General features: G+C 34.9%; 1 protein-coding gene across 1 annotated transcript; it reads left to right on the forward strand.

Moving 5' to 3' along the window:
• The first annotated feature begins 1,480 nt into the window (after positions 1 to 1,480).
• Positions 1,481 to 2,710, forward strand: LOC145739869 (uncharacterized). Its single transcript, XM_081995207.1, is given in 2 exon segments — positions 1,481 to 1,916; positions 1,919 to 2,710. Coding segments are annotated over 2 exon segments (654 nt in total). The 5' UTR covers positions 1,481 to 1,594; the 3' UTR covers positions 2,251 to 2,710.
• Positions 2,711 to 11,283: the final 8,573 nt, after the last annotated feature.

Consider the following 11,283-nt stretch of genomic DNA (forward strand, 5'->3'; position numbering starts at 1 on the left):
TGAGTTAAACTGACTTTGTGTGAACCCACGGGAAAATCGTAACAATATGAACATAGCCAAATTTTGTTTCGACTGTGGGTATTTTTATACATATTATTTAGCCCGTTTTTGTTAAAGAATCGCCTTTTCTCTAATTACCAAGATTAACATTTACAAACTTATATGTTTTAATACACCGTTGAAAGAGTAAAAATCAACAGAATTAAATGACTTAAAAATATACAGGGTGGACCATAAGTAATGGGACATAGAGTTACAGCATATTCCTGACATCAAAATAATACGATTTAGCGGAATTGTCCTATACCGAAAGTTAATATTAAGAAAGATACAGGGTGTGAAAGTTGAAATTTTATTTTAGTTTTTTTCTCATATCTTCATGGTCTTTTGATATAAATTACTGAAAGTTGGTATAAAGGGGTTTTGGCAGGCGTAAAATACGATGCTTTCATTTGTTTTGTAGTAGCTGATAGGGGGCGCTAGCGGTAACCATCTCCGTCCCTTCAAGAGGCTCAAACTTTTTTTTACGGAACTGAAACGGCCATATGACTTCAAAATATGATTCTAAGATGTTTTCTACGTAAAAAAGGTATACTTGTTGTAAGTCTTAAAAGTCGACCGTTTTCGAGTAATTTAATCTTTTATTATTGCATGCATTTACATGTACAGGGTGCTGCATTTTTGATGGTTTTACGGAGTACAGAGAAAACGGTAATAGATAGAAAAAAAGTAGCATACGTGTTCTGATCTCTTTTTCTGAGCTGAGATGACTGGCGAACAGTGGGCTGCGCAAACTTCTTTTGTTTCAAAGATACGGGGGGCTTTTGAAAATTGGTAATTTTGGAACCTCCTTTGTATTTCATTTGCTATTAAAGTTATCAAAAAAGGAAAAACGGTTTCCGGTAGAAGTCTTGACGTAGAATCCAATGGCGTAGTCAGTTTTTTTCTATTACTTTTAGTTTCTGACATATGACACTAAGTTATATTTTTTTAAATGGAACACCCTATATATTTTTTGTTCATTTAATTCTGTTGATTTTTACTTTTTCAACGGTGTATTAAAACATATAAGTTTGTAAACGTTAATCTTGGTAATTAGAAAAAAAGTGTTTCCTTAACAAAAAAGTGCTTAATAATATGTATAAAAATACCCATAGTCGAAACAAAATTTGGCTATGTTCATATTAACATGTTACATGTCATTTATAAACAGTTTTTTCAACTTCTATCTTAAAAATAGTAGAAAATAGAAATGGCCACTTTTCTTATTAAAGCGACGGTAGAACTGCTTGTAACTTAGATTTTTATAAGATTTATTGAAAATATTTAATTTTCTGATGTGTTAGATTATATGATTTCCGATTTTGTTTGGTATTTTAGATATTAGCATTTTTTTAGCTTAGCAAAGGTCCTTTTTTTCGAAAATGATCGAAAATGCAGCACCCTGTACAGCAGATTTTGATTTCTATTTTTTTTTAAATTCTAAGTAGGCTTTGATACAAAAACAAAAAGGGCGTTCATAACAACTAGCTTTATTTTAAAGTTATGTTTATCTGTCAAATTCATGTGCTGAAATAAGTTTTCTTGTGAAAATATGCCAAGACATACGCTGTTTTCTAATGAAGAAATGAGAGATATGCTATGTGTCTACGCGCAAACAAACTTTAATGGACGAACGGCTGGTCGCAAGTATTTTGAGATATATCCCCATAGAAGGCAACCCTATCACAAGATATTTAAGCGTATTTATGATCGCTTGGGTGACTCTGGATCGTTTCGACCTAAGCGAGATAGTTTGGGACGTCCAAAAGTTATAACTGCAGACCAAGAGGAAGAAATTTTGGTTAGTGTAGCAGAAAATCCCAGACTAAGTTCAAGACGATTGAAGGCAGAATGCGGTGTGAGTCAATCATCAATATAATAGGTCTGCATCCATATCATTTTACGCCTGTGCAAAATTTGTTACCAGCCGATCTTCCCCGCAGACTAGAGTTTTCACACTCTTTCCGGACCCAGCAAAACAGAAATCCGCTATTTTTAAATAACATTTTTTTCACCGATGAAGCCACTTTTACTCGACGCGGTGTATTTAACTTTCGGAACATGCATGCTTGGGATATGGAAAATCCACATTTAATAACCGAACGGCACTTCCAACACGAGTTCAAAATAAATGTTTGGTGTGGAATAATTGGAGGTTATGTCGTGGGTCCATATTACCATAAAATCTTAATGGAAACTCTTACCTAAATTTTCTTCAAAATGAACTCGGTGGTCTTTTAGAACATGTACCGTTGAATTTGCGACAGAATATGTATTTCATGCAAGATGGAGCTCCAGCACGTTTTTCCGTACAAGTAAGAAACTATCTAAATACTATTTTTCCACACCGATGGATAGGACGAAGCGGACCGATTCCATGGCCTGCTCGAAGCCCGGATCTTAATCCATTAGATTTTTGTGTTTGGGGTTATTTGAAAACAATTGTTTATAATGAGACCATCAATAACCGCGACCAGTTATGGGAAAGAATTCTTAATGCTGCTGACCAAGTTAGAAATGAAGAAATCCTTTTCAAGATTAGGCAGTCATTCATGAAACGCATTTCAAAATGTATTAGTGTCAATGGTGGCCATATAGAACATTTGTTGGCCAAAAAAAACCTGTTTCATTTCTAGTTTTTTTAATTTCTAGCAGTTTGTAGTTTAGGTTGTTTCAACGCAAATGATTGTACACCCACTTAATATCTAATTTATCATTCTGTTGTGTGATTTATTAAAAGTTTTACTAATTAATTTTTTTGGATTTTGTATTTACTACAAACATTTTTTAAACGGTCAAATTTACATACAGAAACTGTTATGTGTGTAACTTAAGGGTATACAGCACATATCGTATTAACATACGACAATGATAAAACATTAAATAACTCGAAAACAGTCAACTTTTAAGACTTACAACAAGTATACCTTTTTTACATAGAAAACATCTTAGAATCATATTTTGAGAGCATATGGTCGTTTCAGTTCCGTAAAAAAAAGTTAGAGTCTCTTGAAGGAACGGATATGGTTGCAGCTAACGCCCCCTCTCAGCTACTACAAAACAAATGAAAGCATCGTATTTAACGCCTGCCAAAACCCCTTTATACCAACTTTCAGTAATTTATATCAAACGACCGTGAAGATATGATAAAAAAACAAAAATAAAATTTCAACTTTCACACCCTGTATCTTTCTTAATATTAATTTTCGGTATAGAACAATTTCGCTAAATCGTATTATTTTGATGTCAGGAATATGCTGTAGTTCTATGTCCCATTACTTATGGTCCACCCTGTATAGGGTGTTCCATTTAAAAAAATATAACTTACTGTCATATGTCAGAAACTAAACGTAATAGAAAAAAACTGACTACGCCATTGGATTCTACGTCAAAACTTCTACCGGAAACCGTTTTTCCTTTTTTGATAATTTTAATAGCAAATGAAATACAGAGGAGGTTCCAAAATGACCATTTTTCAAAACCCCCCCGTATCTTTGAAACAAAAGAAGTTTTCGCAGCGCTCTCTTCGCCAGTCATCTCAGCTCGGAAAATGAGATCGGAACACGTATGCTACTTTTTTTCTATCTATTACCGTTTTCTCTGTACCCCGTAAAACCATCGAAAATGCAGCACCCTGTACAGGCACAAAAAAATCAAAACCGTTTTTCCTTATTAATCTTCTATGCCCAGAACTTGAAGCGGTGGGTTGGCTCGATGCTACCCTCTTACTATCCCAGGCTGAAAAGAGAAGGGTTCTCTCGCAACTTGAAGTGACTGTTAGAACACTTATCCCTATCAGTTTGACTACTTGGTTTTTTGGTCACACCGTACAAGAACACTGTGCTTGAAGCTGCCTGTCACCCTTTACGGTGTAGCTGAAGGGCTAGACTAGACACCCCTTTCCGTGTATCTCATTAATACGTCGCCGAATAGGGCATTAGTGGCCCTTCTAATCTGAGGGTAAGAATAATCCTAATTTATTTCAAAAAAAAATTAATCAACCCAATTAGGACATAGGTAAAAAGTGGATGGAATAACATAGAAGAAAGAAGAGAGGCAAAGCGAAAAATCGGAAAACAAAGACGACACAACAATGCCCATCCCCACCAGACCAAGCACACCCCGAAAAAATCGAGTTTATTTGCTTCATCGAAAAAAAGAGAGAGTTTCTTATAATACTTTTCATTTATTTGATGTTAAGTTGATGATGGTATCTAAAAAACGAAACGTCTGAGCTAAAAACTAAAACTATTTTCTTGAAGAGCATAAAAAAGTGCCTCCAGAAGGTGCCATTGATTTTCCAAAATAATCATAGGTTATATCCCGAGACGTTCAGATTTTATGGGGTAAACTATGCATAGGCGCTTTTTTGAAAAATTTTGCTTGGAAAATGATTGAGACTAAATAATTCGATGATAAAATTTTTAAAAAAGAACTATTTAGTCGAAACCGTTTGCCTAAAAGAAAAAATTTGCAAAAAAAGTACCAATGGACATTTTACGTGAACGCCGAGAGGTATATGTCAAGATTATTTCCTGAAAATCCACATCTTAGTTTATTAACAAGAAAACACCTTAGTTAGAACACAACACAATTAATGAAAATATTGAACTCACCCCAGCAGATGACCGATTTTCGTTCAGCCATGTATATTTTGGTTTACATTTACAGATTGACAATCATACGTCGAAATATTTTAATGTATGTACCTAATTAATGGAACACACCTAAATACTTAATGAACATTATTAAAAACTTACTGGAAAGCAGGCAACTAGAAATACGTATAGGCAACACCCTTTCCTTTCCTTTTATTCCTGAACAAGGACTACCACAAGGATCGCCTTTATCACCCTTCCTCTACAATATCTACTGCCATGACATATACAACCACTATTTACTTGACAAAAACTACATAAGCAAACATGACTACATTCTACAATATGCTGACGATACTGCACTCATAGTTCATGCCAAAACTACGGCAAAAGCTGTAGAGGAGCTTCAGACATCAACAGACAACACGACAGCATGGTTCTACAAATGGAGATTAACACCAAACCCCACGAAGGACCAACTACTCTTACCAAACCACAAAATAACAGACAACTCTCCCACAATAACAACACGAACGGACACAAATGACAAAAATAACAGAACGATTAACGAAACTAGAGACAAAATGGAAAGGCAACCCCCACAACTGGACAATAATCAACCTCTCCCTCACAAGACCAACTAGACAATCTCGCTATGCCTTTTCCCAATATACTCTGTTGGAGCATTTTAGCTAAAAACCGAACTAATAGTTAATTTTAACCTTTTTTTTGTAAAATATTTTCTTTTAACATGTAAATATTTATGTAAATACATTAAGCTTAATTTCTGCTCCATTGGCAGAAAGACCATTGTAGGTCGATAGCCGTTTTATTCGGAAATAAAGATTGTTTATATATAGGTATATATTTAATGGAAACTATGTTATAGTGATTTATTAATTGTTAATATTGAAGAAAATGATTTAAATTTTATATGTGTTTAAATCCCGTTTCGTTTAATGTCAAATGTTATTCAAAAAACGTATTCAAAAAAAATAGATGGTGTTTAATCACTGTTAAATTTTAGCAGCTAGGGATTTAATCAGTATAAAACGGCTCTCATTGGTCGAACTAGGAAAGTTTATTGAATTTTATTGGCTGCTAGTACAATGAGGGAAATAATCAATAATAAAGTGGTAAAAAAATTAAATAGAAATTTGACTTTTTCGGTTTTGGTCGGATATCTCCGCAAGTAATGCAAATTGTTTGATCTTTTTTACCAAATTATTTAGCAATAAAATGCGCAACTTTGCCTCCATTTAACTAAAGCTCTATCAACTATAGTTTCTGAAACGCTAATGCGTCAAATTTGTAACACCCTGTTTAGGCTGTTCCATAAGAAAAAAGTGAGTTACGTCAAAAACTTCGAAATTAAAGACTTTAGAGAAAAGCGACTAGACCAATGGAATCTTCACTGAAAAAAAAACCCTCTAAATGGCCGCTTTTAGTTTGTTATTAACTTAAATGACACCTGGGGTATCGCAAAGAATCGAATATGGTCAATTTTCAAAAATCGTCTGTATATCCAAAACAAATGACGACAGCCTAATTGTGATTGTACTTGAAAAATAAACTCGAAAATTCAGCTTGCAACGCCTATCTTACTTTTTTATATTACCGTTTGCTCCCTACCCCGTAAAACCAACAAAAAGTGGCCACCCTGTACAATATCTATCGCGTAGAAAGGCAATGAAGTATAAAATAAAATTAACAGATATCTTAATTGCTCGAAGGAAATAGGAATCATTGATTATAAAAGCTTTAATCAAATAGTAGTAGATAAACTATTATACCGGGTGTAACATTTAACTTGAGACATCTCAATATCTCGAAAAATAAGCACTTTTCGAAAAAATGTTTAGTATCAAAGTTGTATTATTCCGCGGGAGAAATACATTGATGACAAAATTTGTATTCCTCTGCCCCTCCATGTAGGGGGGAAGGGGGGTAACTTTCATTTTTTAAATGACACCCCCAATTTTTTATTGCAGATTCAGATTTTGCGGTTAAAAACACGTGGAATTTGTTTAAAACATTTTTTACAAAAAAAAAATTTTTTATTTATTTTTTTTCTTTTTTTTTTGTTATTTATTACACCTATGTATCCCTAGCAACGACGGTTTTTTAAGCAGATTTTACCAAACATTCCGGAAAGCCATGAGCGAAAAAAAACAAATTTAATTAAAAAATGTAAATTAAATTTTGTCGTTTATAGCGCCATCTATCGTTAATACAAAAAATGTTTTAAACAAATTCCACGTGTTTTTAGCCGCAGAATCTGAATCTGCAATAAAAATTGGGGGTGCCATTTAAAAAATCAAAGTTACCCCCCTTCCCCCCCACATGGAGGGGCAGAGGAACACAAATTTTGTCATCAATGTATTTCCCCCGCGGAATAATACAACTTTGATACTAAACATTTTTTCGAAAAGTGCTTATTTTTCGAGATATTGAGATGTCTCAAGTATTATACTTGCGCTTAAATCTTGAACTTACGAGTAGGTGGTCGAATATGACATCTTCAATATTCACTTAACAATTTTATGTGGCGTTGCATTGAATAGTTATGACAAAAATCGCTAGATATTATTTTTTTTTATTTGAGACGCTTCAATTGAATGCATGCATTTACGTTATTGTTTATTGTTTCACCGAAAAAGCAGTGACTGTGACATTCTCACTTAAAAATTGCTGCAAAAGTCGTGAATTGGTTTAAGCACTCAGGTAAGTGGTTCTGAATGAATAATAATATTAATAAACGTGCCCAAGCGGCATGTGCATTGTTTCAGCGGCAATTTACCGTTCAAGAAAACCTTAAGCAACAAAAACAAGCTCAGTTTTCTTCATAAATAACTTCTTCACGAAGGCGTGTCCTGTTGTAACATTCACCACATAGATAAAGGTGCATTTCAGTAATTACGTTCGAAAAATGTGAGAATTCTGTAGTTTAAGCGTGGTATCGCCCCAAAGTGTTTTAAAATTAGGCTAGACAAGATCTACCTTGTTCAGTATCGTGGGCCTTAGTTTTTAAGTCTCAAACGCCTTTTGTTCGTTATCTCTACCACGATTGTGGGTAATTGACACATACAGAACGTCAAGCTCAAACTCCTGCTCGATATCACAAAAACCAAATTGTGAAGAAAACCAAACTGAAAAAAGGGGTTCAGGTACTACATGGGTACCAGCCACATGACATGACGGTGGTTCCGAGAGCAAGATGATCCGTAGGCCGCGAAGGTAAAGTTGTTCTCCGCGATCGCCCGTCCGACGATTGTGTTAACACTTTGGTACGTCTTGGTTGGTACTAGAACAGAATCGAGTCTGATCGATAATACACCATACACGTGCGTGCTCGGTACTACTTCGTAAATGAGATTTTTGCGGTACGACCTCTAAATTTTATAGTGGACTCTTTTCGCGTGCTAAAAGCGACGAAGGGATAACGGTGGTTCTTATAGTGCTTAATTGGATTTCAACCCTTTCGATACCACTTGTTTGGTTAAGTTTTTGATTTTTTAAATTGTTATCTATTTACGGATTAAATCATCTGCTGCTATACACAATGTTCCAAAATTATATCAACAATTTTTTCAAAAACATTGAGTATTAAAATTTAACGAAACATTTTTCGAATTATTAGTAGGAAAAAACGCTTCTGTGTTTTTATCAAAACTGAACAACCAGAATATTGATTAGCTGTATCACGATTAATGTTTTTGTCTAGAAAATCAAGATTTAGTACATTTTTTCGGGTATTGTGTAACTTAGTGCTGTACCTTCTTAAATAACAGTAAACTTAACTTAAATCTGTTTGAGATACAGGGTGTCAAAGTTTAAAAGATAATTTTTTTAATAATTATCTAATTTTTTTGAATATTTTTTTTTTTTGGAAATATTTCCGAAACCGGTTGTCACATTGAGAGCAACTTTTGCAGAAATGACCACCTAAAAAACTCAGTTTTTTAGTGATTGGAATTTTCAAAAAAAGTCTTAATTAGTTGACTTTCTTTCTAGCTCATGGCCACCCTATCGAGATCAAAGATGAAAATTGGTACAGATTAGTTTTAAACCATTCTTAATAAGAATACGTTGGTAATTTAATCTTAAAATTGGCCTAATAGTAATTCATGGAATTTGTCTTGAAAAGTTTATGTTGACAGACGTCAAAGGCGCATTTTGAATACACAACTAATAAAAAAGACATAATTAAAAATCGGTTTAAAATACATTTACATTTCTGATAAATTCTTAATCCGGACACACTGTAAACTATGAACTATGATTCTCTCATCACACTATACCAGTAACTGGTAACGCAAATAATATTCAAGGCTAATCATCGATCAAGTTGATAATAATGAATAGAACAACTAGTATAATTTGGATGCGACATCTAAACCGCAACAAAAACAAATTTTTCCAATAAAAAAACTAAACAAATGAGTTGCTAGATTGTGAGTAAGTTCAACTAATTGCATAGGGTTGCAGCAGTGCATAATTTTGATTCAAATTGGTAGTACCACAGTCTATTTGTGGTTTTTCGGTAATTGCGGGCTTGGAGAAAAAACTGACCTCGTTCAAAAGTTTAGTTTCGGGTCAGCGATTTGGTGTAATTTAAATTCGCTCGAGCTAATGTTTATTCAAAGTTTTAGTTTTTTTTCCGCCTGTTTAATATCCCTATGTCACAACAAAAATTTTAACAGGGAGCTTTCTTGGATAAAAGCTATTGTCTTGAGAAACAATTTCCCAGTTTCTGTGGTTAACAAAATTTATTTCAACCATTTCAACAAATTTATTAACAGATGCTTAATTAAGGCAGAGATTAAGGAAAACACAAAATATTTTTTTATCCCCTTTATTGGCAATCTGTCTTTTCAAATTAAAAACTTATTTAGGCAACATAATATCAACATTTGTTTTAAAGTAGAATATTCAGCAAAAAACTGTTTTTGTTTTTTCCAAACTCTAATGATCCAACTCCTACCCTTCAAAAATCCGGAGTCTACCAACTTTCCTGTTGCAGCCCTCATTGTGATGCTGTCTACGTGGGTCAGACAGGTATAAGGTTTCAGATACGCCTTAATGAACATACCAAGGAATTTGAGAAGCACTCTAACAACCCGAATTTGAGCACAGTTTACATAAAATCCCTTTTCGCTAGACACCTGCTTTTCAATCATCACACCTTTAACATAGAAGAAGGGTTTAAAGTTCTACACATTTGTGATAAGGGTAACCATCTCGATTTGCTTGAATCACTGGAGATATCAAAGGCCTCAGCGGTTTCTGATGTCGTCTGCCTCAATGATCAAGTGAGACACTCCTCCACTCCTTTTTTCAACTCCCTGCTCTTTTAATAGAGTTCCTCTCCCCCCCCGGTCCTTTTTTGAGCTGTGGTTTTTGAGCCGTGGCACTGCCGACTTGCTGTTCCTTATGACATAACACATTTGTTTTCCTTTTTCTTTTATAATTTTATTGTAAAATTACCAAAAATGATTCAAACATTAACTTTGATTGTCGAGACGACTGTCTAACAGCTGTTATAAGACCTTGACCTTGATCAAGTTTTAAGTTCGTTTACCTTGCATTCGCCAATGAACAGGTTGTTGGTGTTGTTACTGGGTTTTTTTGGCACTACCAGCTAGGGGTTTTTTGCCAGCTCGTTACGAGAGAGGCTCAGATAGTCGGGCTAGAATTCTTGATCCCCAGATAGCTACAAAAAGTTCTAAAAAATCGCTTAAAGGCACGATCCGAGCAAAAGATATAGTCATTCCTCGTGGAAACTATAACCGTCACTGTCACATCCACGTGGTCTTCTCCTAGGTTTTCACCCCTTCCGCCTCTTGGAAGTGCACCGCACAAGACAATTCCCCGTAGACTTTTAGGAATCGACGTTTCCACTTAGATGTTCCACCATCTCCACTCGACCAGCTGCGGAATTCGGTCGTCAACTTCAAATTTCCCTGAACACCGTTTCAAGAAACGTGGTTTCTTAGTGGGAAAAAATGGCACTCACAAAACTGACGTGCGGTACGTTCCAAGTTGAAAACCGAACTGCAATGAACAGGTGACCTGGGTTAAGACTAACATTTTCTGTCTGCTGTCGATCGGGGTTGACTTTTTGACATTCTGTCGTCGCCTATGTCAGTTTCATTTAAGTGGGTTGTCGGGGGTAACCTCGTTTTCTGTCGTTCTTTCTCATCGTGACCGCCTAGCAGTGAACAAGTGACCAACTTAACACGTAGAAAGTTTTAAGAAACATTTCACAGTCCCATTATAAGATGCCGAACTTCTCCTACACTTAGTGTTGCCCCTCAGGGGCAAAAAAACAATTATAAACACTTAACCCCAGGTCTGCTGTCCCCTTTTACAGAATGACAGCCTAATTTTATAGTTTGGTACTAGGTAAGCTTCCTTTTAAATATTTTTTATCTTTTGTATAATTTTTAACATTTAACATGTTCTTCTAGCTCCTGATGATGAGCTGCTTCTGCGCTAGAAACAGGTTGGGTATTCTTTAGAAAGGTTTAAAACCTAATAAATTTGTTGTGGAGACGACTGAGTGTTACTGTTCCCCCTGTATTTGTACAGCTCCACTGAGTGAGAATGGACTACTACTTCAATCTATCGATATATTGGTTTG

Source organism: Ips typographus, unplaced genomic scaffold (genome assembly GCF_016097725.1).
Source record: "Ips typographus isolate SLU unplaced genomic scaffold, UJ_Ityp_2.0 IpsContig73, whole genome shotgun sequence".
In the NCBI taxonomy this organism is placed as follows: Eukaryota; Metazoa; Arthropoda; class Insecta; order Coleoptera; family Curculionidae; genus Ips; species Ips typographus.